General features: G+C 48.4%; 1 protein-coding gene and 1 long non-coding RNA gene across 8 annotated transcripts in view; both read left to right on the top strand.

Annotated features, from left to right (window-relative positions):
- The window catches only part of PTPRS (protein tyrosine phosphatase receptor type S), a 109,773-nt gene extending 101,219 nt beyond the window's left edge, over nucleotides 1–8,554 (top strand). For all 7 annotated transcript variants that reach the window (XM_040242036.1, XM_040242042.1, XM_040242041.1 and 4 more), the window contains 8 exons: nucleotides 890–1,044; nucleotides 1,148–1,433; nucleotides 1,676–1,854; nucleotides 2,756–2,882; nucleotides 2,967–3,092; nucleotides 5,771–5,925; nucleotides 6,099–6,234; nucleotides 7,232–8,554. In XM_040242036.1, coding sequence (XP_040097970.1) covers nucleotides 890–1,044; nucleotides 1,148–1,433; nucleotides 1,676–1,854; nucleotides 2,756–2,882; nucleotides 2,967–3,092; nucleotides 5,771–5,925; nucleotides 6,099–6,234; nucleotides 7,232–7,300 — 1,233 coding nt within the window. In that variant the 3' untranslated portion in view covers nucleotides 7,301–8,554. The remainder of the gene's footprint in view (nucleotides 1–889; nucleotides 1,045–1,147; nucleotides 1,434–1,675; nucleotides 1,855–2,755; nucleotides 2,883–2,966; nucleotides 3,093–5,770; nucleotides 5,926–6,098; nucleotides 6,235–7,231) is intronic.
- A 3,662-nt stretch (nucleotides 8,555–12,216) lies between these two features.
- LOC120864851 lies at nucleotides 12,217–24,992 on the top strand. Its single transcript, XR_005721242.1, has 3 exons — nucleotides 12,217–12,232; nucleotides 18,213–18,220; nucleotides 24,903–24,992. It is a non-coding gene; the product is annotated as an uncharacterized LOC120864851 (long non-coding RNA).
- Nucleotides 24,993–25,384: the final 392 nt, after the last annotated feature.

Genomic DNA, 25,384 nt, shown 5'->3' with positions numbered 1-25,384 from the left:
TCTCAGTTGATTCACACATTAAGCAGACACTGTGTGTCAGGTATCTCTCTTGTGGGGCTTACAGTCTAGTGGACAACAGATATGAAAACAACCAGGAATCTTACACATAAGAGAAAAGTAAAACAGGGAAGAATAGAGTACGTAGTGGAGGACCTGGAGTTGGTGAGGAAAGGAGTTTTGCAGAGATCTGAGGGCAGCATTCCCGGCAGAGGGCACAGCACATGCAAAGGCCTGGGGTATTTTGGGAATAGTGAGGAGTCCTGTGTGGCTGGAGCAGAGAGAGGGAGGAGGTGAGGGCAGGGAGGGGATGGGAGGAGGTGCAGAACCTTGTGGGTTGCAGGAGCAGGGCCAACTCTGGCTTTTAGCCCAGGGAGGGCTGTGGGCAGAGGAGCGGCGGGACCTAACTCGGGTGCTCGCCAGCGCCCTCTGGTGGCTGTGGGGGGAATAGATTGTGGGGACACCCCTGGGGAACAGGTGGCTGCTCTGGCCTGGATGGATGACAGTGAGCTGGACTAAGGTGATCACCGTGGAGGGGGAGAGTGAGAAGTGAGAAGTGGGCGGGCTTGGGATAGACTCTGAAAGCTGTGCTGACTGATGCTGCATGTGGACAGGCAGGGGAAGGGAGTCAAGAGCAACTCCTACATTTTGGCCAGAGCCCGTGGAAGGATAGCGCCACCATCAGCTGAGATGGGGGAGCAGGTTTAGGGAGAAATGGGGAGCAGTGCACGAAGATGCTGGGGACACTGAGGTGGAGACACCCCCACACCCTGGAGTAGCTGGGCACCCAGATCAGGCACTCAGCGATGTGGTGGTCTGGAGGTGTGAACTTGGGCCCGTGGCACGTGGGTGGTGGGCTGCATCGACCAACAGTGTCCCCGGCACCCCCCAGAATGGCTCCAGTGAGAAACGGGAGGTCCGGCAGTTCCAGTTCACAGCATGGCCGGACCACGGGGTGCCCGAGTACCCGACGCCGTTCCTGGCTTTCCTGCGGAGAGTCAAGACTTGCAACCCGCCGGACGCGGGCCCCATCGTGGTCCACTGCAGGTACCCAGCCCCCGCCCCTTCACTCCCGGCTCCCTTCTGTGCCCTGACCCCCATTCTGCCCTGGCCCTCGGGTGCCCCCTGACGGCCCCCTCCATCTCCACAGTGCGGGTGTGGGCCGCACAGGCTGCTTTATCGTCATCGATGCCATGCTGGAGCGGATCAAGCCAGAGAAGACGGTGGACGTGTATGGCCACGTGACGCTCATGCGGTCCCAGCGCAACTACATGGTGCAGACGGAGGACCAGTACAGCTTCATCCATGAGGCCCTGCTGGAGGCCGTGGGCTGCGGCAATACGGAGGTGCCTGCCCGCAGCCTCTACGCCTACATCCAGAAGCTGACGCAGGTGGAGCCAGGCGAGCACGTCACTGGAATGGAACTCGAGTTCAAGGTGGGTGGGGAGGAATGAGTAGAGGATGCTGTGCTTGGGTTGGCGAGAGGGGTCTAAGCAGGAGACCAGCGTTCTTTCCCTCCCCACCCCCATTAAGGGGACCAGAGGGTAGAAGGGCTGGTGTTCCCCTGCCTGCCATGGCCCTGCTAGCCCTCTGGCTGAAAACACACAGCCTGCCCCCACCCAGGGAAATTGGGTCCCCAGATGGAGGCTGTCCTGATGTCGTCCCCTCGTCTCCACAGCGGCTAGCCAACTCCAAAGCCCACACATCCCGCTTCATCAGTGCCAATCTGCCTTGTAACAAGTTCAAGAACCGCCTGGTTAACATCATGCCCTACGAGAGCACCCGGGTCTGCCTACAACCCATCCGGGGCGTGGAGGGCTCCGACTACATTAACGCCAGCTTCATTGATGGTTACAGGTAAACTTGGCCCTGGCCACTACCGGGGCTCCAGTCCTGCATGGGAGAGAGCTCAACAGACCCTGCCAGCCCCATGCAGCCACAGCTGAGGTGGAGAGACTCTTTAGATATGCATTTAACCGATGGCTACTGGCTGGAACATGATTACATCTGTCTATCTTTCTCAGAGAAAAGCATCGATCTGGGGAGTTCTGCCGCCCAGGGGAAGCTTGATAGTATCTGGGGATGTTTTTGATGGTTAAAATGGGAGTTGAGAGAGGAGGGTTACTACCGGCATCTAGGGCTGCCCTGGTGGCTCAGATGGTAACGAATCTGCCTGCAAGGCAGAAGACTCGGGTTCAATCCTTGGATCAGGAAGATCCCCTGGAGGAGGAGGTGGCAATCCACTCCAGTACTCCTGTCTGGGGAGTCCCCGTGAACAGAGGAGCCTGGTGGGCTACAGTGTATGGGGTCACAAAGAGACATGACTGAGCAACTAACACTTTCTAGTGGGCAGAGGCCAGGGATGCTGCTGGACACCCCACTGGGTACAGAACAGGGGCCCATCGCAGTCATCCAGTCCCGAACGTCAGTAGTGCCAAGACTGAGAAGCCCTGTGCAAAGGAGGGTGTTCTGGGAATGGGCAGCTATACGTAGCCCTGGAGGGGAGCTTGGCCTGAGCGGACAGTGGATATTAACTTAATGCCCCTGGAGGGGGCGGAGAATGAAAGCAGAGATGCCTGCAGACAGTCCACAGCTTCCTTGCGAAGCTGGAGTGATTCCAAGGCTGGAGGTTTCTCCAGGTGCAGAGCAGGATTCTTTGGAGGGGCTGAACCAGCTAGGGAGGGAGATGATGCTTGGGCCTAGGTCTCGCTGGGGCCCTAGACTCATTGCTGCCACCACCTCACCTCCCCGCTCACAGGCAGCAGAAGGCCTACATTGCCACACAGGGCCCGCTGGCAGAAACCACGGAGGACTTCTGGCGCATGCTCTGGGAGAACAACTCGACCATCGTGGTGATGCTGACCAAGCTGAGGGAGATGGGCCGGGTGAGCCGGGGACCATGCAGGGCAGGGCAGGGTAGGGCGGGGCTGGGGGGTGGGGCCGGGCTGACCACCACACCCACCCAACAGGAGAAGTGTCACCAGTACTGGCCAGCCGAGCGCTCCGCCCGCTACCAGTACTTCGTGGTGGATCCTATGGCGGAATACAACATGCCTCAGTACATCCTGCGGGAGTTCAAGGTCACAGACGCCCGGGTAAGTACGGGGACAGACCCTCCAGGCAGCTCACCGTTCCCCTGCGGGTCTGGAGAGGGCTTTCCTGGTTGGGGAGTGGAAGCAAAGGCCCAGGGGTTGGGTGGAAGAGGAGTGAGTGGCCAGCTGGACAGTCACTCCCACCACCGAGTAGGTGGAAGAGAGGACCATGACCCCAGGGTGTCCCCATCAGAGCACGCGTCACACTACTCACCGGGGGACATAGTCCAAGGCGATCATGTAAAAGGGAGTAAGTGGGGCATTAGCTGGGAAGCAGCAACATGGAGGGCAGCATTAGAGGGCTGAAGGCAGGGTGGGGGAAAGGTGATGGGTTGATGGTGTCAAGCAGTGGCCGCTGTAGATGGGAAAGAGTGGTAGACACTGGGGGGTGGGGGCAGGCGCTGGGAATTGGAACCATTGTATGGAGAGGAGAATGGAGAGAGTAGACCGTGTTGGCTGGAGAAGGCCCAGTGGAGGCGGGTGGTGCTGGGTGATGGGAGAGGGCAGGTATTATAGATGGGGTCTGATGAAGACTGTCAGGTGACAGAGCATAGAAGTTAGTGCCGGAATTGGAGAATCCATGGGTAGATTGATGGGGCATGGGAATGTCGGTCCAGATGTTACCAGTGGATACTGAACCCTGATGGACAAAGCATTGTCGGTCACGGTGCATGGGTAGTTCAGGACGGCACCACTGGGTTGGCTGAATGGGGGATTGGAGACTCAGTGAACAGTGTCCCTGTTGGGTGGTAGAGGAGGGTGGTAAACAGGATGGTCTTAGGTGAGAGGAAGGTGGGATTGGAGACTAGGATGTCCGGATAGAAGCGGAGGGAGAATGACAGTAGAGCACAGAACCATGGCTTGGTGAAGGGTGATGAGTGGACGGAGAAAGGTGAGATTGGGAAGGGCAGATGTTTGGCCAGTGGCAGATGGAATAAAATGAAGAGGAAATGATTTGAAGAGTAAAGAGAATGATGAACATTCAGTGATAAGCAGTACTGTTGATGGTCCAAGAGAGAGGAAGGTGGGATGGGAGAAAGTGTTAGGTGGTAAGAGGATGGAGACCATCAAAATCACATGGCATCGCTGGACGGCACCATTTAACATAGAGACTGTGAATGGGAAGAGGTAAGTGATGAGTGAGGGATGGTGGAGGATGTCAGTGGTCCTGACATAGTGGAATGTCTAACAGTCCTTAGAGGGGGAAGAACGATGGATTGCTAAGGATGAACTGTGGAAAGTGGTGCCGTTGGGTCATGATAAATGAAAGGCAGAAGAGAGCCATGATGATGGACAGCACGGCTTGGTAGTGGGAAGTGAGTATTGGCGAGACAGGTGCTTGAGTGGTGGGGATGAGGGTTACAGAGATGGACAGTTGAGTGGTGGGAGTAAGGATTGGACGGATGGTTGAGTAGGGGGTTGAGGATTGGAGATGAGTGATTGGAGAGATGGATAGATGAGTGGTGGGGATGAAGATTTGAATGATGGATGGTTGAGTGGTGGTGATGAATGGACAGATAGATGGTTGAGTAGTGGAGATGAGTATTGCATAGATGGAAGGTTGAGTTTTGGGGATGAGGATTGGAGAAATGGATGGTTGAGTATTGGGGATTAAGATTGAAGTGGTTGAGTAGTGATAAGGATTAGAGAGATGGGTGGTTTAATGGTAGGGATAAAGATTAGAGACATGGAGGGCTGAGTGATGAGAATTGGAGAGAGGAGTGGTTTAGTGGTGGGAATGAGGATAGGAGAGATGGAAGGTGATTGTTGGGGCTGAGGATTGGAGAAATGGATAGTTGAGTGGTGCAATAAGGATTAGAGAGATGAATGGTTGAGGATTGGAGAGATGGATGGTCGAGTGGTGGGAATGAGGATTATAGAGACGGATGGTTGAATGTTGGGGATGAGGATTGGAGAGGTCAGTGGTTGAGATTTAGATTGTACAGATGGATGGTTGTGTCATGGGGATGAGGATTGGAGAGATGGATGGTTGAGCGGTGGAGATGGAGAAAGTTAATGGGAGGTGGCATCACCAGATGTTCAAGGATTATGAACTACCATAAGTGGATGATGAAAGTTAGGAGGCAAAGGTATTGGGTACACAGGTAGAAGACAATGAATTTCCAATGGTGGCTGGTGGAAGATGGCGCCCTTGAGTGGTGAGGGATAGATTATAGGGCTGGTGAGTGGCCGAAGATGATGTCCGTGGTGGAAGATGGAAGGTGGTGCTGTTGGGAGGTGACAGTATGGGGACAGTCTAAGACAATGAGAGAGGAGGTTGCCGGGGAGATGGAGAATGAGTCAAGAAGGGCAGATGTTGGGTGTACCATGCGACAGTGCAGAAGGGAGGCTGACAGACAGCAACGGTGTTGGTGTCACTCTGGTTGTGGTGGATGGGTTTGGAGCTGTGCAGAGAGCAGCAGTCGGGGGATGGGAGTGAACGACTGCTATGAGCTGGTGTTGCTGGATGATGAAGTTAAATGGTGAGGAGGATGGACTTGGCAGCCTTTGGTGGTAAAGACGAAATCAGAGCATCTCAACGAAAGATGGCGTGGGACAAGGAGGGTGGATGCTGGAGGGTGAGGAAGGGTAGAGAGTGGTATTGGTGCAGCTTGTGGCTGGCGAGGGTGACTGCCACTGACCTTGATAACAGAGCCTGGCGCGCGCTCTCACCATTCCAGGACGGCCAGTCCCGGACTGTCCGGCAGTTCCAGTTCACGGACTGGCCGGAGCAGGGTGTGCCAAAGTCGGGGGAGGGCTTCATTGACTTCATCGGCCAAGTGCACAAGACCAAGGAACAGTTCGGCCAGGACGGCCCGATCTCTGTCCACTGCAGGTGAGCTGCCTGTGGCAGGAAGCTGAGTCTTTATGAGCACAGCCTCGGGCACTCCCACTGGGGCTCTTTCCATCCCTGGGGCAGGGGGCTTCAGAGCAGGCAGAATTGGGCAGCTCAGCCAGGCTTCCCAACACGCCCACCCCTGAACTCACCTGTGCATTCACCCTTGACAGCGCCGGCGTGGGCAGGACGGGCGTCTTCATCACGCTCAGCATCGTGCTGGAGCGGATGCGGTACGAGGGTGTGGTGGACATCTTCCAGACAGTGAAGATGCTGCGGACCCAGAGGCCAGCCATGGTGCAGATGGAGGTGAGGGGAGGGGAGAGCAGCCAGGCCTCATGCCGATGCGGCCGCCAGCCTCTGTGCTCTCTGTGCAGTCAGCACAGCCACCCCCGACTCCCGGGGTTGTCGAGGGTGAAAGGTCCTCAGCCCCTCCTGCTTTGGGCTGACCCAAGAGTAAGCCAAAGGCCAGAGCTGAGAAGCGTCGCTCAGAATGAACAGAGGAGGGTCCCCTCTCCTGGCCCCAGGTCCAGCTCGGCCAGGACCCTGGCAGGGGTCACGGATTCTGAAGCCAGGCCCAGAGTCCTGCCATCATGTTGATAGTGGGCACCTTTGCGTTGACCACACAGTGTCTCCAAATCACACAGCAGTTTGAGAGGAGCTGGGATTCGCACCCCAGTCCGTCTCATCCACAGCCCTCAGAAGGGTCAGCAGTAGAGCTGAGTCCATGGAGGGAACAGTTGGGTTGGGAGCACTGTACTTCCCCGTGCTCTCGGCCACCTCATGAGCAGACCCTACTCTAAGCCAGAGTCAGACCCCTGGCAGGTAGAGGGGGAGCCAGTCTGTGTCTGCACCCAGGGTCCATTCCGCATCTGGCTTGAGACCCAGAAGTGGGTGGAAGATCCCCCCTGTTCTCACAGAGATGCTCCAGGGATGAGAAGAGGGTGTGAAGTCGGGGGCCCAGCCTAGGAAAGAGTGCGGTCACTGCTTTTAGAAACCACCAGATCCAGAAGCTAGGTTAAATGCATCCATGAGCTCCCCCGTCTCCGGGCAGTCAGAGCTGGAGTGGCAGCCTCCCAGCCCCCAGAGGAGTGTCACAAGAGGCAGGGACGGCCAAGTGGCTGCATCCAAAGAGACAAGTAGCACCCTGCGGGCCAGCTGAGGACGGGAAAGCCCAGCACAGGCACAGGACCAAGGGGCGTGGCTGCTCTGCAGTGTGATGGGAGCCCTGGGGCCGCAGAGGCGCTGATGGTGGCCCTGCCTTCTCCCCCGTGCCCGCTCACCCCCGCACCCCCTCTCCACACAGGATGAATATCAGTTCTGCTACCAGGCGGCGCTGGAGTACCTCGGCAGCTTCGACCACTATGCAACCTAAGCCAGGTTGGCCTGGCCCGACTCCACCGGCCCCTGCGCCTCCCGTGCCGGGTGGCCCCCCCGCCGAGGCCTGGACCCCCTCCGGCGGCGAGGGCAGGAGGCGGCAACCGCGTTTCCACAGCCGAGGGGTCTCCGGGGATGACAACGAAGCCCCTCAACCCCCTCCCCGGACCGGGCCGCCGCCTTCAATACTTGGCACATTCCTCATTCCCTTCGAAAACGAGATTCCACGAGGAGAGGTTCTGGGGTGGGGGGAGGGGGGCGGTGAGCAATCCAGGGGCTGTTCCCAAGAACCAGAGGAGGGCGGGGGCCCAGAGCTCGGCCCCTTGTCCTCCCCACCAGGCAGCCTTCCTGCCCCACAGCCTGGGGGTCACCGGGCTGGGGGGGGCAGGAGTGGGGTGGGGACAGGAGTCAGCTTTCTTTCAAAACTCAGTGTAACTGTATCCGGTGACATTTCATTTTTTTTTTTTTTATAGTGTATTTTTTTTTCTTTTTTTTTCTTTTTAAAGAAGAAACAAATGGGGGAGAACAAAAAAGACTTGACAGTCAACGGATTTAAAAAAAAAAAAACTTGGCTTATTCCTATTCTGTTCACAGACAGTCTGTTTTTTCACCATAACAGACATTCTTGCGTGCCGGTCATGTTCACGGGCCTGCGCGAGCTCAGGCTGCCACTTGGCTTGCTTTTTTTTCCCCTTTACCTACTCCGAAGGTGTGCCTCGCTCAAGAATAGGGCCTTTGCCTTCTGATTTTTTTTTTCTTTTTTTAAAAATTTTTTGCTTTTTCTTTTTTAAATTCTCAAGACATATCAAGGAGGGTGAGGGTGGGGCAGTCGGGGGACTCGGGCCCACCAGCGTCGGTTGTCGAGCCCACAGCGTGGGCACTACCACGGAGGAGGTCGCAGCGACCCCCGCCCCCAGCAGCCCGACCACCCCTCGCCATCTCCCACCTTGAGGAGAAGGACTGAACACAGTGGGAGGTTCCCACTTCTCCCGGGGGAGAGAGGGGCCATAAGCTGCCCCAATCAGGGGCCCCTCCCCACCCCACCCCCAGGACCATGGGGCCGTTCTGGGGCAGAAGGATGGGGTTCTGCCCCACCCCCACCCCTGAGCAAGTGAGTTTTTCTCTTTGTACAAGAGCAGAGCTGCTGTTGCTTTCAACACTGTTTATTCAAACAGAAGCAGCTGGGTGGTTTTCCCACCTCTGTGTATGTAGATATATCGACTTTGTATTAAAGGAAGATCGTCTGACCCCGGCCGCTGGTGGAGTCTTTGTCACCCCAGCCCCTGTCTGTCCAGTCTCCGTGGGGAAGCCAGGAGCCTGGAGAACTTGAACACAGAATCTAAGCTCCCTGCAGGGGCTGCCCCATTGATGATAGTTACTCACGTTGATAATCGTGACCATCTCTGAGTATCTACCATGGGCCAGCCCGCTGAGGTGGGAATCCACCCAATTTGTAGATGAGGAAACTGAGGTTCAGAGAGGGGCAGGCACCAACGAAAAGTCACACAGCAGTTTGAAGTGGAGCTGGGATTTGTACCCCAGTCCGTCTCATCCACAGCCCTCAGAAGGGTCAGCAGTAGAGCTGAGTCCATGGAGGGAACAGTTGGGTTGGGAGCACTGTACTTCCCCGTGCTCTAGGCCACCTCATGAGCAGAACCTACTCGAAGCCAGAGTCAGACCCCCGGCCGGTGGAGGGGGAGCCAGTCTGTCTGCACACGTTCTGCATCTGGTTTGAGACCCAGAAGTGGGTGAAAGATCGCCCCTGGTGAAAGCATCTCCCCACAGAGATGCTCCAGGGATGAGAAGAGGGTGTGAGGGCAGGAAGTCGACGATGTGATCACCACCGTGAATACATTTAGTCAAATAGATTTACCAAACCCTAAATTCTTCATCCTTAAAATTCTCAAACACACATGAAACATTTATGAAAATCAGCACTTATTTTTGAAAAGATCCAGCATTGGAGATCTTCATAAATCTTCAAGAAACAAATGTTAAATAACCTGATCTTAACCGCAGCAGTAGATTCTGCAATACTTAGCTTCCCCTGAAAAGGCCTTCAAGGAGAAATTTTTAAAACACATGTTTAAATAAGGCATGAGTTAAGCAATCATCATAGAAGTGACATGTTTGAAACTGAACAACTCAAATAGTACAAAATGTAACAAAACCCATGGGATGCAGCCAAAGGGATGCATGGAGGAAATTTTATAGTCTTGAACATGTTGATAAGAAAACAGATTGTGAAAACAAGTCAACCTTTAAAATATGTGAACCAAGTTTTAAATTTGAGTAACTGCTGCTGCTGCTAAGTCGCTTCAGTCGTGTCCGACTCTGTGCGACCCCGTAGGCGGCCTCCTACCAGGCTCCTCTGTCCCTGGGATTCTCCAGGCAAGAACACTGGAGTGGGTTGCCATTTCCTTTTCCAATGCGTGAAAGTGAAAAGTGAAAATGAAGTTGCTCAGTCGTGTCCGACTGTTAGCGACCCCATGGACTGCAGCCCACCAGGCTCCTCCGTCCATGGGATTTCCCAGGCAAGAGGACTGGAGTGGGGTGCCATTGATTGCCAAGTAGCTCTAATTGGGTGTTATTGAGGTGGTTCTTGCATTGACAAAACTTTTCTTTAAAAACACCAATATAGACAAATGTTTGGCGAGTACAATCAAGAAAACATCCAAATCCAGGAACATGGGAGAATGCACGTGAACTACAGATTGAGGCATTTTTAAGAATTGTGACATGAGTGTTGGGAGGAAAAACAGGAAAGAGACTGCAGACGGGAATCGTGGGAGCTACAGCACAGCTGGCAAGGGGGAAATAAATCCTTCGCTCTTCTGGGTGAGATGGTGGGAAGCTAGAAAGATGAAGAAATAGGAAAGGCCTATGTTTAGTAGCTCCTGCATTCTGAATTCAAGAAGTAGTGGGAAGGTGTCTTCTTAGTAATAGACGTGGGACCCAAGGGATTAGAAGGCAGACTCTAACCCAAGTCTGGTCCTACCTAAATACTTTATCACAGGCTACTCTGCCCACAAAACTTCTGATCAATCGTCAAAGCCCAGTTCTAAAAGCTCCTGTAAGAAATCTGTTTCCTTTCTGTTTACCCAAGCCCATTGAGACGAAAGTGTCTGAATAGGATCTACCTTTCCCTACCTTTCCCTCCTTGGAAACCAGACAGAACATCTTCAGGGAAAGTCAATGAGCATGTGACCTTCAGCTCTATGATTCCACCCTTGGGATGTTCATGGCTATAGTTGGAGGGTAGGTGGTGGCAGACAGGGATTTATCTGAAGACTTCCTGGAAGAGGGCCATAAGGAATTGCCTCAACTCACAAACAGGAGCACCAAGATTCTAAGCATCGCCAGTTGTCTTGGCCCTGCTATAGGATTCCCTAACATCCACCCGCATTTATTGAGCACTGACTGTATGCTTGGCTCATGCAGTCTCATTTAATCCTTCTGACAATGCACCAGTGGGCAGATGAGAAAACTGAGGCTCAAATAGGTCAGGTTTCCTACCGAAGATCTCAAGGTGGTAAGTAGTGTAACCTGGACATGGGCCCCGTTCTAGCCAGTTCGCATTGTGATAGTGCGAAAGGTCAAGGCGTCTATGAGCTCCTCCTGGCCACAGCCTCAGCCCCGAGCTGCGGGGGACAGAGCCCCACAGCAGAGTCCCACTTCCCACCAAGGGTCTCTCAGGGACCAAAGCATCTGAGTGCTCCATGGTGGTGGTGTAATCGCTCAGCCATGTCCAACTCTGCAGCCCACCAGGCTCCTCTGTCCATGGGATTCTCCCAGCAAGAATACTGGAGTGAGTTGCCATTTTCTTCTCCAAGGAATCTTCCCAACCCAGGGATTGAACCTGGGTCTCCTGCATTGCAGGCGGATTTTTTTTTTTTTTACCAGCTGAGCCACCAGGGAAACCCATTCTAGTGCTCTAGAAAGTGCAAATACCCTGAACACACACTTTGTCCCTAATAATATCACTTGGAAACATTTAAAGCTAAAACACCTATGAACAGAACTACAGTGATGCTAGATGCTAAACCTAACTCAGGAACGGAAAGACGAAGCTGATAAGAAGGATCTTGAGATGCACAATACAGTAGCAAAATTTAGCAAATCGATATGTGCAGGGCTTTACACCCAGCAGTGAAAAATGTACATTCTGTCTAAATACTCAGAACTCATCACCAAAAAAGGACCACAGATTAGACCAGAGAGAAAAGCTCAACTTTCAGATCTTACTCCCTAGCCACTTGTAATAAAATTATAGATCAGTGATGATATCTAACTTTTCAAATCCACATTGGTGGAAGAGTTCCAGCAAATGAGTTAAAGATAAAACACACATGAACTACAAAGTATTTAGAACTGAATGATAAGACCACTGCAAATGAAAGCCTTTGGGATGCCACCAAAAATGTACTCAGAGGTAAATTCAAAGTCTAACTGCATTTATGGAGGGAGGGAGAACACTAGTTATAAGTGAAATAAGTAGCCAAAGAAAATACTCAAGGGTATATGTAGCCTTATATGAATTTATGAGAAAAAATAACTGAAAACAAACTAAAGCTTTCAACTCAGGCACCCACAAAAGGACAAATAGATCCAAGGAGCATCAAGGGGAAACATCTTTAGGACAATCAGGTATTAGTCAAATGGTAAATTACAGCAGTAACAGCAAAATAATATAAAAATTGGATTTTTTTAAACACCTATAAAAAAAAAAAGCTTTGGCATAAAGCACAAATAAACATTACGGATGACAGAGGAACTAACAGTGCTCACAAAGAAGTTATCTTAAAAGCTGAGCATATATTGCATATATATAACTTCATACCACTAAATGTTGGACTTCCTAGGTGGCACAGTGGTAAAACAAGCCACCTGCCAACGCAGAGGATCTAAGAGCCATGGGTTCAATCCCTGGGTCAGGAAGATCCCCCTGGAGAAGGAAATGGCTACCCACTCCAGTATTCTTGCCTGGGGAATCCCATGAACAGAGGAGTCTGGCGGGCTACAGTCCATGGGGTCGCAAAGAGTCGGACATGACTTGAACACACCATTAACTGTTTCAAATGATAAAATATGGGGGGGGGGGAGAATCTAAGAAAGCAAAACCAAACCAAGTCATAAAAAAGTGAATAACGTTCAGAAACACTGAAATGATGGTCAAAGATCTATCCCCCATACAAGGCACTTTCTCAGATGGTTTTTCAAGTGAGTTTTGCCAAATCTTCAAGAGAAAGATAACTGGCGTCTTTTATAAGCTATGTCAGTTTGCAGAGGGAAAAGAGAGATAGTACTCAAAGTAAATAGGACAACTCAAGGTGGGAAGGGGGGAAATAAATCTCGCCCATGTGCCTAGATTCAAAAAGGTGAAGAAAATACTAGTAATGCAAATCTTGTTGTTATTTAGTTGTCCAGTCATGTCTGATTTCTTCTGTGACCCTATGGACTGTAGCCCACCAGGCTCCTCTGTCCTTGGGATTCTCCAGGCAAGAATACTGGAGTAGGTCGCCATTGCCCTCTTCCAGGGGATCTTCCTGACCCAGGGATTGAACGTGTGTCTCTTGCATCACAGGTGGATTCTTTACCACTGAGCCACCAGGGAAGTTCAATGCAAATCTAGCATCTCCTTAGAAGAATAGGAAGTTATTACTCAACAGAGAAGGATTCATGGAGGGCAAGGATGCTTTAATATTAGAAAATCCACTCAAATAGAAGTTAGAATAAGTTGCCACCTCAGAGAGCAGATCTACAGTATCTAATCAATTGAAGGTACTAAGTCAAGATACCTTGACTCAATAATTCCAGCCTTAACACATCTTACAGAGACTTGTCTTGAGCAGATGTGCCCAAGGAGACATGCAGAGGTTTGTCTGTCGTAGAATTATTTGTAAAAACTGAAAAAAATTACACTGTATAATATTTTTATTATAAACAAAAAATAACACAACCTGGAAACTATTTTTATTTTATAAAAGATTGGCATCTACTTAAATATCCACCAACAGGAAGTGGGTGTGAAGATGGAGAGAAAAAAACCCTCCTCCACCGTTGGTGGGAATGTAAGCTGGTGCAGCCACTATGGAGAACAGTAGAGAGGTTTCTTTAAAAGCAGAGTTTCCATATCATCCAGTAATCCCACTTCGGGGCATATACCCAAACAAACCTATAATTCAAAAAGATACATGCACATCTATGTTCATAGCAGAACTATTTACAATAGCCAAGACATGGAAACCACTTAAATGTCCATCAACAGGTGAGAGAATAAAAAAGATGTTATATACAATAGAATCGGGGCTTCCCTGGTAGCTCAGCTGGTAAAGAATCCACCCCCAGTGCAGGAGACCCCGGTTTGATTCCTGGGTTGGGAAGATACCCGGGAGCCAGGCATGGGAACCTACTCCAGTATCCTTGCCTGGAGAATCCCCATGGACAGAGGAGGCGGGCTACATTCCTTGGGATTGCAGAGTCGGACACGACTGAGCGAGTAAGCACACAGCACATACAATATTAGTCATAAAAAAGAATGAAATAACGTCACTTGCTGCAACAGGGATGGACCTAGAGATGGTCATATTAAGGGAAGCAAGTTCAGAAAGAGAAAGACAAACACCATATGATATCACTTACATGTAGAATCTAAAGTATGACACAATGAACATATCTAGGAAACAGAAACAGACTCGCAGAACAACTTTGTAGTTGCCAAGGGGGAGCGGTGGATTGGGAGTCTGGGATTGGCAATTTCAAACTATGATGCATAGGATGGATAAACAGCAAGGTCCTACTGCACAGCACAGGGAATTATATTCAATATCCTGTGACAAACCATAATGGAAAAGAATATGAAAAGGAATATATATATGTATAACTGAACCAGTTTGTTGTAGGGCAGAAATTAATTCAACATTGTGAATCAACTGTACTTCAATACATTTAGAAAAAGCAGCCACCAGCAGTAGACACGCATGCATGCTCAGTCGCTCAGTTGTGTCTGACTCTGTGACTCCACGGAGCCCACTCGGCTCCTCTGTCCATGGGACTTTCCAGGCAAGAATACTGGAGCGGGTTGCCATTTCCTCCTCCAGTGGCTCTTCCTGACTCCAGGCTTGAACCCATGTCTCCTGCACTGGCAGGCAGATTTTTTACCACTATGCTAGCTGGGAAGCCCAACCGCCAGCAGAAGAATGTCTAAAGAACTCTATGACCACACAATGAAATACTACACAACAATGAATACAAAGCAATTGGAACTGTACCACAGCAGAAACCAATCTCTAATACACTCATCAGAAGCAAGCAAATCACAGGAAGAAAAGTCAGTGTAACTCTATCACAGAATACTTTAGAACGCATTAAAGTGAAAGGGAAGTAGCTAAGCAAATATATATTAGAGATAAATGCAAGTGGCAAATATATAAAAACCATCTATATGGATACTACTCAAAGCACCGATTCAATGCAATGCCTGTGAAAATCCCAATGATTTTTTTTTACCTGCAGAAATGGCAATGCTAATCCTCAATGCTAATCCTATACAGAACTGTAGAGGACTCTGAATAGTCAAAATAATCTTGAAAAGGAACAATAAAGTTGGAAGACTAACATTTCCCCAATTTCAAAACTTACTACAAAGCAACAGTAATCAAAACACTGTGATCATAGTATAAGAGCAAACATATAGATCAATGGAATAGAAATGAGAATCCAGAAATAAACCCATAAATCTATGATCTATAGACAGAAAAGTGTACCGATGCCATTCAGTGAAACAAGAACAATCTCTTCAACAAACGGCACTGGGGCTGTATTTTCACATGCAAAAGAATGAAATCGGCCCCTGTGTGCAGGCATGCTCAGTCATGTCTGACTCTGCAACTCCGTGGACGCAGCCCGCCAGGGATTCAAACCCTGTGTCTCCTGCACTGGCAGGCAGATTCTTGACCACTAGCGCCACCTGGGGAGTCAAACTGGACCGTACCTCACACCACGTATGAAAATGCATCAAAGAGGGCTTCCCTGGTGGTCTATCTTCCTGCCAACATAGGGAACGTGGGTTTGATCCCTGGTCTGGGAAGATCTCACATACTGCGAGTCAACTAAGCCCATGTGCCACAACTACTGAGCCCACATATGGCAACGCCGGAGCCCAAGCACCTACAGCCAATGCTCTGCAACAAGAGAAGTCACGACAATAAGTCTGCCAATTGCAGTTAGAGAGTAGCCCCTGCTCTCCACAACTAAAGAAAGCCCACACTCAGCAATGAAGGCTCAGTGCCGCCAAAAACAAATCAACAAGTCTTGAAAAAAATTTAATTATTAAAGAGTTAAAACTATCAAACTCTTAGAAAAACTCATCTCTAAACAAATTCTGGATAACTGTCCCCTCTGGGCAGGAGTAAGGGGAATGCATTCAGCAAAAGGCACACATGTAAATCCAGCTCGATATGTGTTTTCATTTTTAACTTGGGTGTTAAGGCTATGGCGTTCATTATATCACTTTTATATATCTGAAATGAGAAAATAAGAAATCAATCCATGGGGGAAAAAAGAGATAAAGCCCCAAAGCTTTGGATTAAAAAAAAAAAAAAAAAGCAAATATTCCATAATTTGATAAAGTAACTTGACAATACTGAAATTTTAGAACAAAAGTTGGCAAAAATGTTTTAGGCTTTGCAGGCCAGAAGTTCTCTGTTGCAACTACTCAGCTAACCCACTACAGCACCTAAGCAACCACAGACAAAACACATGGGCATGGCTGTGTTTCAATAAAACTTTATTTACAAAAACAGTAGTGAACTGGATTTGGCCCACAGGCTATAGTGAGCCAGTCTCTGCTCTAGAAACACATCCAGTGAGTTCAGAAACGTCCATGACGATAACAATCATTTCATGTAATACTAGGGACCCCAGCCAATGCAACAAGAACAAGCAATGACATACAAGTATGAGAAGAAGCAGACAAATATTTCATTATCGTAAGAGAGAGGACTGCCTACCAGACAAGTCGAACAGATCATCTTAAACTGTCCTGTAAGTAAGAGGAAAATCCAACAAAGTGCCAGTTACAAAGCCACCATGAAAAGTCATTGGCCTATTTCTGAAGTTGGTGCGATTCAACTAAAAACATTTTCAGCCATGAAAGGCTCTGATCCAATTTCTTATCAACTGCTCAACACTCTCATATTTAAACCGTTGTGACTAGAGACTCACAAGCCAGAAGATACGCAATTTTCCACACAAAAGAGAGGTCTGCCAGCCTCTAGCACTTTGCACTCGAATCTGACTCTCTCTCTCTCCCCTGACAAAGTCAGGCAGAGTTCATTTTCTTTCCTCTACCCTTTGTGAAGCCAGAGTTAGTTAGATTTCTCTCCCTGGGTTACAAATACTTGTTTGAGGGATGGGATTTTAAAAGTCAATTTTTGTATCACTAAGATATGCACAAGTATTAGCTGGCATAAGTTAGCTTTGAAAATAAACATATTTCAGAAAAGAGAACAAGCAAAAAGAAGGAAATACTAAATAATAAAGTTAATGGATGAAAAAACAGGAAATTTGCATAGTCTCTAAGTATCTCCATACAAGATACTTTTTCATTACAAAGGGGAAAACAGTAATTTTACCATAGAGAAACCAGGCTAATAGGACGTTAACCAACTGATCAAGGTCAAAACCCCCACAGATGAGACATACCAACATCATTTGTCTCCTGATATATTGATTTGGAAGGACACAACACCACTTTTGTGACATTCTTGCCCCAAAATGCACCACCTCTGTATAATCATGAGTAAACAGAAAAACTCAGCTTGAGGGACTTGCTACAAAATAACTGACCCATACTCTTTACGGCCCCCAAGAATATAAAAGACAATAAGAATTGAATCTATAGGGACTGGTGGTCCAGCGGTTAAGAAGTCCGCCTGCCTGTGCAGGAGCCAGGGGTTTGATCCCTGGTCCTGGAAGATCCCACTGGCTGAGAGGCAACCAAGCCTGCACGCCACAACTGAACACGTGCTCCGCAACAAGAGAAGCTGTCACAACACGAAGCCTGCACACAGCGAAGCGCAGCCCCTGCTCCCTGCATCCAGACAAAGCCTATGTGCAGCAATGAGTCTCAGTACAGCCAAAGAAAATTAAAAAAGAAACTCTGATCTATCACTCAGGAGATGTGGTGATGAAATGCAACATGGGGTCCTAGCTTGATTCTGGACCAGAAAAAGGGCTTGAGAGGCAAAACTGCTTACATGTATTTGAATAAGTTCTGTAGTTAGTTGCTAGTATTGTATCAGTGTTCATTTCCTGGTGTCAGTAAATGTACCACAGTTGTGTAGGTAAAGCTGGATGAAGGATACACAGGAACTCTGTACTATTTTTGCAACATCTCTGTGGGTCTAAAATTATTTCAAAATAAAAAGTTATAATGATGTTTCTAAAAGTCATCAGCAAGTTGTACAGTCACCAATAACGAATTAGAAATTGTAAATAAGGACTTCCCTGGTGCTACAGTGGATAAGAATCGGCCTGCCCATGCCGGGGACACAGGTTCTATTTCTGATCCAGGAAGATTCCACATGCCTCAGAGCAACTAAGCCTATGAGCCACAACTACTGAGGCTGCTCTCTAGAACCCGTGAGTCACAACTGCTGAGCCTGAGTGCTGCAGCTACTAAAGCCGGCACACCCTAGCGTTTGTGCTCTGCTACAAGAGAAGCCCCCACAATGAGAAGCCCATGCCCAGCGACTAGAGAGTAGCCCCTGCTGAGCACAACTAGAGACAGCCTGCGCAAAGCAATGAAGACCCAGCACAACCAAAAAAGAGTTAGTTTAAAAGAGGAAATTATAAATTAAAAAGCCATTATATCATAATGGTGCTTCCCAGGGTTGGGAGGCAGAGAGGATGGAGAGTTAGTATTGAATTAGGTCAGAACTTCAGATTTCCCAGATGAACAGAGGTATGGGGATGGATGATGGGGATTGTACAATAATGTGAGTCAACACCACCGAGCTGCACACTCTTTTTAAGCCATACACTTAAAAATTGTTACAATAGTGGGACTTCCCTGGAGGCCCAGTGGTTACGACTCCAGGCTTCCGGTACAGGTTCAACCCTTGGTTGGAGAACTAAGATCCCATGTGCCACACAGCACGGTCAAAAATTTTAGTTAAAATCATTACAGTGGTAAATTTTATGTTATTTTAACACAATCAAAAAAGATTATAAATGTATTCACTTCAGAAAAAAAAAAAAAGACACTAGATCTTTGCTTGGGGACACATACATGATTGTAAATACATAGGAAAGGGAGATCGGAAAGCTATAGGTCTAAACTGACAACATACCTCTGGTGAAGTACCGCTGTTTTAAAACATGACCACTAAGGTTTTGACATGGAGAGGTGGGGTCAATGTCCTCTCCCCCTGAAGCTGGTGGTCACTGATTCTGCAGCATATAGGGGAAGTGGTACTGGTGGTCCTCAAGGTTAGGGCATATGGGACTGTCAACTCCCACCTGGTTCCCTAGAGACATTCACTTCTTAGAAATATCTTCTCAGGACATGCTCTTGGATCCCTGCCATGTTGTGAGGAAGCTCAAGCCACACAGAAAGGCCACGTATAGGTGCCCTGGTCTGCGGTCCCGGCCTCCAGGTTCAGGCCCCAGACATCATGTCACAGAAGGAAGTCACCTCCACCACATTTGGTCCAAAGACTGACCCACAATCACAACAAAACGACTGGTGCTTACAACAGGAGGTCTGGAGAAGAGGTGCTCAGTTGTGTCCAACTCTTGCAACCCATGGACTATACCCTGCCAGGCTCCTCTGTCCACGAGATTTTCCAAGCAAAAATACTGGAGTGGGTTGCCATTTCCTACTCCAGGGGAATCTTCCTGACCCAGGGATCAAACCTACATCTCCTGGCAGGCAGATTCTTTACCACCCCAGCAATGTAAAGTAGAACAGAGGGCAAAGACCAGACCAGGATGAAAGACGAGTGAAAGAGAGCTTTAGTTCTTATAGTCATATTTCTGTTCTTATGCTGGAAAATGCATTTATACAATAATTGTGATTAAAGTGAATTATAAAAAATAGAGCCCTTCCAGGGACTTTCATGGTGGTCCAGAGTTTTAAGACTCTGTGCTTCCTATGCAGGGGACACAGATTTAATCCCTGGTTAGGGAACTAAGATCCCACATGCCTCTCATCAGTGCAGTCAAAACTTTTTTTAAGTAAAAAAAGAGTTTAAAAATTATTTAAATAAATAAAGTCCTTCCATTCACTATCAGGTATTACAGACTTAGCTCATTCTGACCAGATAGCAGCATCCTGCAAGCACAAGAACACTGCTAAATCTTGTTAACCATGCCATCTTCCCCAGGGAAGCCCTGTCACAATCATAAAAAAAATAGCCCCTGTTTACTGAGCGGTAACTGTGGTGTTTTTATACCACTGTGATAAAGTAGCATTGCCACCTCCATTGTGCAGATGAAAACAATTGAGGCACAGGGAGGTTAAGTAACTTGCCCAAGCTCACACAGCCTGAAAACGGCAGAGCCGAAAATTGAACACTTGTTCGGGGAACTGGATATTTAACAGTGCACAAGACGTAGCCCCTGCCTTGTTGAGCTTGCTGGTGAGTGGGGGAGACAGACTCACAAATGGGAGGTTTCTTTTCTCTTCTGCTGAGTGAAATACATGGGACCAAAAGGTTCGCAGGTGAGAGGGTCATCAAGAATGGCTTCCCCGGGGACTTCCTTGGTAGTCCAGTGGCTAAGACCCTGTACTCCCAATATAGGGGGCCTGGGTTCAATCCCCGGTCGGGGAACTAGATCCCACAGGCCGCAACTAGAGAGTCTGCATGCACAACAACTTGGCACTGCCAAGTAAATACTTAAAAAAAAAAAAAAGACTAGAATACAGACACACACGGGGGCATGACTATATGAGGCCACAGGGAGAAGACGGCCGCCTGGAAGCCACTGAGAGAAGCCCCAGAAGGAACCAGTCTTGGACTTGCAGCCTCCACACTGTGAGATGATAAATGTCTATTGTTTAGGCTGCCCCACAGCAGACCAAGCAAGCATGCTCTCCCAAGTTTGGGAATCAAAGCACAGAAGTTAGAATCTACAGGAAAAGGGATGACTTTAGATGGCCCAGGGGATGGAACTAAATAACTCTGAACTGAAAGGAAGGATGTTCTAACACGCACTTAATTCTTCTGTTCAGCTCCAGGCGGAAAGATTTGGTTGAGTGTCATTTCTCAGCCACCACCCACCCCTTGTTAACTTCCTCCTTCCTTTTCATTTTTATTTATTTATTTTGGGCCTTGCTACACAGCGTGTGGAATCTTACTTCCCTGACCGTGCCTCCTGCAGTGGAAGGCAGATCCTGTTTCTTTTTAACCTCTTTCTTTTTTTATATACATAATTTCTTTATTTTGGCTCTGCTGGACCTCCGCTGCTGTGCAGGCTTCTCTCACTTTGTGGGGAGCAGGGGCCGCTCTCCAGCCACCGCGTGAGGGCCTCTTGTTGCAGAGCACTGGCTCTGGGGCTCTCAGGCTTCAGTACCTGTAACACACGGGCTCAGTAGCTGCCATTCCTGGGCTCTGGAGCACAGGCTTAATAGTTGTGGCACACAGGCTCAGTTGCCCGGTGGCATGCAGGATTTTTCCAGATTAGGGATCAAACCCGCATCCCCTACATTGGCAGGCGGATTCTTTACCACTGAGCCACCAGGGAGCCCTGGAAGGTAGGTTCTTAACCACTGGACCACCAGGGAAGTCCCTCTCCTACCTTTTTAAAAAACTGAGGTTTAATTTGCATGTCATCAAAGTCCAGATATGAAATGCAGAGATGGATGAATTTTTTACATCTACCTACCCACCCAGATCAAGATAATGGAATGTTTCTGGCTTGCTGTCTATCTGCGTCACCCCCTTTTTGTGTTAAACTCTACCCCAGTGTGTGTGCTACATGGAGGTGGAGCCTTTGGGAGGATCTTAGGTCATGAGGGTGGAGCCCTTGTGAATGGGATTAGTGCCCTTATAAAGGAGACCCCCAGGGAGCTCCTCACCCCTCCCCATGTGAGGACACAGGGAGAGGATGGCCATCTATGAATCAGAAGGTTAGTTCTCACCAGACGCCAATTCAGTCAGTGCCTTGATCTTGGACTTCTAGTCTTTTCTCTGGACCATGACCATGGAATCCCATCTCTCTCGTCACCCCCCACATCTGGTCCCTCACCACGTCTTTCATGCCATGATTCTTCATTTCCACTCCTCCCTGGGAACTGCCCTGATTCCTGCACCCAGCCATATTCCTGCACCTCCTCCCATATTTTCTACATGCTAAAGATGGAATGCTGTTTTACGAACTGATCATATTTCCTTCTAGGTGGCTCAGTGGTAAAGAATCCACCTGCCAGTGCAGGAGATATGGCTTGGATTGCTGTTCTGAGAAGACCCCATAGCCTGTGGAGCAACTAAACCCACGTACCGCAACTACCGAGCCTGCACTCTAGAGCCTCCACCTCTGAGCCCACACACCTAGAACTCGTACTCCACAAGAGAAGACACTGCAGTGAGAAGTCCACACACCACAACTAGAGACTGGGCCCCCACTCACTGCAACTAGAAAGACGCCGGCACAGCAATGAAGACTCAGCACAGCCATAAATAAGTAATAATTAATTTTAAAAAATGATCATATTTCTCTGGAATGTCAGTTTCAAGACGGTAAGGATCTTGCTCTGATTTGATCACTGCTGGATATCAAGTGCCTGGTATGTTAGTTAGTAAGTACCTTGATCTTAGACTTCCAACCTCTAGAACTTTGAGGAATAAATGTCTGTTGCTTATAAGCCACCCTGCCTCTGGTTTTCTGCTGCAGCAGCTCAACCAGTATGGCACCAGCCCCAAGAAAGCTCCCTCGTAACCTCTCTGAGGCAATGCTCACACCCCAGGGAGAATGGCTGTTCTGACTTATATCACCATAAATTAGTCTTGCCTGTATTTTGAGATTCATAGAAATGAAATCATGTAGCGTGTTCTCCTCAGGGTCTGGTTTCTGTCTCCATGTGTTTTTTTTTTTTGATATAATTTTTATTTATTTATTTGGCTGTACTAGGTCTTAGTTGGCAGCAGGCAAGATCTTTGAACTTTGTTGCAGCATGCAAACTCTTAGTTGTCACATTTGAGTTCTAGTTCCCTGACCAGGGATCGAACCGGGGCTCCCTTGTTTTGGGACCTCAGAGTATGAGCCCCTGGGCCACCACAGAAGTTGTTGGTGGACGTTTTAACAATATTGACTTTGTGTCTTCTTCAGTTTTTTTCATCAATGGTTTAGTCTTCAGCGCACAGATCTTTCACCTCCTTGGTTCAACTTATTCCTCAGTATTTTATTCTTTTTGATGATCTCGTAGGTGGGATGTTCTCTTAATTTTTAAAAAGTTCATTGTTGGTGTACAGAAGCCAAAGTGACTTCTGTGTATTGATTCTGGATCCTACAAGTGTACTGAGTTCACTTATTAGTTCTAACAGTTTTGGGTAGAATCTTTGGAATTTTCTCTATATATGATCATGTCCTCTGCAACAGATAATTCTACTTCTTCCTCTCCAATTTAGAAGCCTTTATTTCTTTTTCTTGCCTGATTGCTCTGGCTAGGACTTCCAGGACCACGTTGAACAGAGATGGCAAGAGTGGGCACCCTTGTCTTGTTTCTCATCTTGGAGAAGCTTTCAGCCTGTCACCACTGAGTCTGAAGTGACCTTATTGTCGAATTTTAAGCATACTTTGCATATTGTGTATAACAGCACTTGACTGGCCATGCCTTTTACCAATGCATCCTCCCATGTATTTATTTTCCTGACGGTCTGTCTCATAAACAGGTGATTCTTTAAGTATGGCTTGTGAATCAGGAGAAGTGAGTCAGTGGATCAAGAGCTGCCCAGACCCCTCAACTTCGGGAGAACATTGTGCCAAGTGAAGCTGAACGTGAGGACCAGCCTGGCAACAGAGAAAATTGTTCTTTTGAAAAAACATCTCAAAAGCCCGTTTTCTTCACCTGCTCTGCCCATAACTGCCGAATTCATTAAAATCCAGAAGAAAGAAGGGCGAAGAAGCTGGTGAATTCTAATTTTCTCTTTGCATTTCAATCAGGGCAAACAATGGGCATCCGCAGCCCGAGGGCTTCAGGAGAGGGTGCCTCCCCACCCGCTCAGGCCCCCAAACCAAGAGCAGAGCTGTACCCTACAAAGGAGGGACTGAGGCCGCTCCCGCTCTGAGCTTTGTTTGTGAGCCCCAGCCTGGCCTCCTCCCTCTCTGACCCTTTTAGAAAGGGGCTCCGGCTGAATGAGCCTCCTGAATAGTGAGCCTTGCTGTCTCGGGGCCCTGCTGATGGTTCCCGGCCCTGGGAGGACCTGGTTGGCTTAGCGCCCTCCCTCTCACCCTCACAATGGGCACTCAGCAAGAAAGCACCAGGGAGCTGGGGGCAGTTGTAAATTTCATCCTTTTCCAGAATCTCGCTGGCTTTATTTATGTATTCATTCATTCACTTACTTATCTATTTATCATATTGTGGCATGTGGGATCTGAACCCTTATTTGCAACGTGTGGGGTTCTAGTTCCCTGACCAGGGATCAAACCCAGGCCCCTTGTTAGGAACTTGGAGTCTTAGCCACTGGACCACCAGGGAAGTCCCTTAAATGCCACTGGCTTCATTAACTAGATCTGAGCTCTCTCTCTGCAGTAACTTCCTATCACCAGTGTCCCTCCAGCTTATAACTCATGAGAAAAGCAATGGTTTTTCTAGTAGTCATGCACAGATGTGAGAGTTGGATTACAAAGAAGGCTGAGCACTAAAGAACTGATGCTTTGGAATTGTGGGGCTGGAGAAGACTCTTGTGAGTCTTCTTGAGATCAAACCAGTCAATCCTGAGGGAAATCAATGCTGAACATTCATTGGAAAGGCCAATGCTGAAGCTGAAGCTCCAATACACTGGCCACCTGATGTGAAGAGCTGACTCACTGGAAAGACCCTGATGCTGGGAAAGACTGAAGACAGCAGGAGAAGGGGTGGCAGATGAGATGATTTTGGATGGCATCACCAACTAAAAGGACATGAGTTTGGGCAAACTTTGGGAGATAGTGAAGGACAGGGAAGCCTGGCATGCTGTAGTCCATGGGGTTGCAAAGAGTTGGACGCAACAGTGATTGAACAACAAAAACCGTAGTGAGTTGACCCCACATTGCCTACACTAGAATGACTAATCTAAAAAATAAATAAATACAACAACAAGCATTGACAAGGATGGGGAGAAACTGGAAACTTCAGACACTATTGGTGGGATATTTAAAAGGTGTGGCCACTTAGGAAAAGAGTTTAGAAGTTTCTCCAAAAGTTAAATATAGAATTATCATAGAATCCAACAATTTCATGCCTACGTATCTACCCAGAAGAACAGAAAATGTATGTTTGCACAAAAACTTGTATGGAAATGTGTATAGCAGCATGATTCACAATAGCCAAAAAGTGGAAATAACCCAATGTCCATCAAAGCCAAACAGACAAAACAAAATGAGGATAACCACAGAGATCACCTGGAGGAGCGTACAGCAACCCCTCCAGTATTCTTGCCTGAGAATCCCATGGACAGAGGAGCATGGTGGGCTTCAGTCCATGGGGTTGCCAAGAGTCGAACACGACTGAAGTGACTTAGCATACACCGTACAATGCAGCTTTATTCAGCTACAAAAAGGAGCGAGGCACCGACACTCGCTACAACGTGGATGAACTTTGAAACACGATGCTCAGTGAGAGAAGCCAGACACAAGGGCTGTGATTCCATTGATGGGAAATGTCCAGAACAGTAAAGTCCAGAGCCACAGAGAGTGGAGGAGAGGTCGCTCGGGGCTGGGGAGGGGGAATGGGGACAGAGTTTCCTCTCGGGGAGATGAGAATGCCCTGAAATTAGACTAGTGATAGCTGCACAACTCTGACTATACTAAAAACCACTGAATTATACACTTTAAAGTAGTGAGTTTTGGGGCTCCAAAATGACTGCAGATGGTGACT

This window comes from Oryx dammah, unplaced genomic scaffold (genome assembly GCF_014754425.2).
Source record: "Oryx dammah isolate SB20612 unplaced genomic scaffold, SCBI_Odam_1.1 HiC_scaffold_5, whole genome shotgun sequence".
NCBI lineage: Eukaryota > Metazoa > Chordata > Mammalia > Artiodactyla > Bovidae > Oryx > Oryx dammah.
The sequence above is the reverse complement of the archived record's forward strand: the minus strand, read 5'-3'. Positions and strand labels throughout refer to the sequence as shown.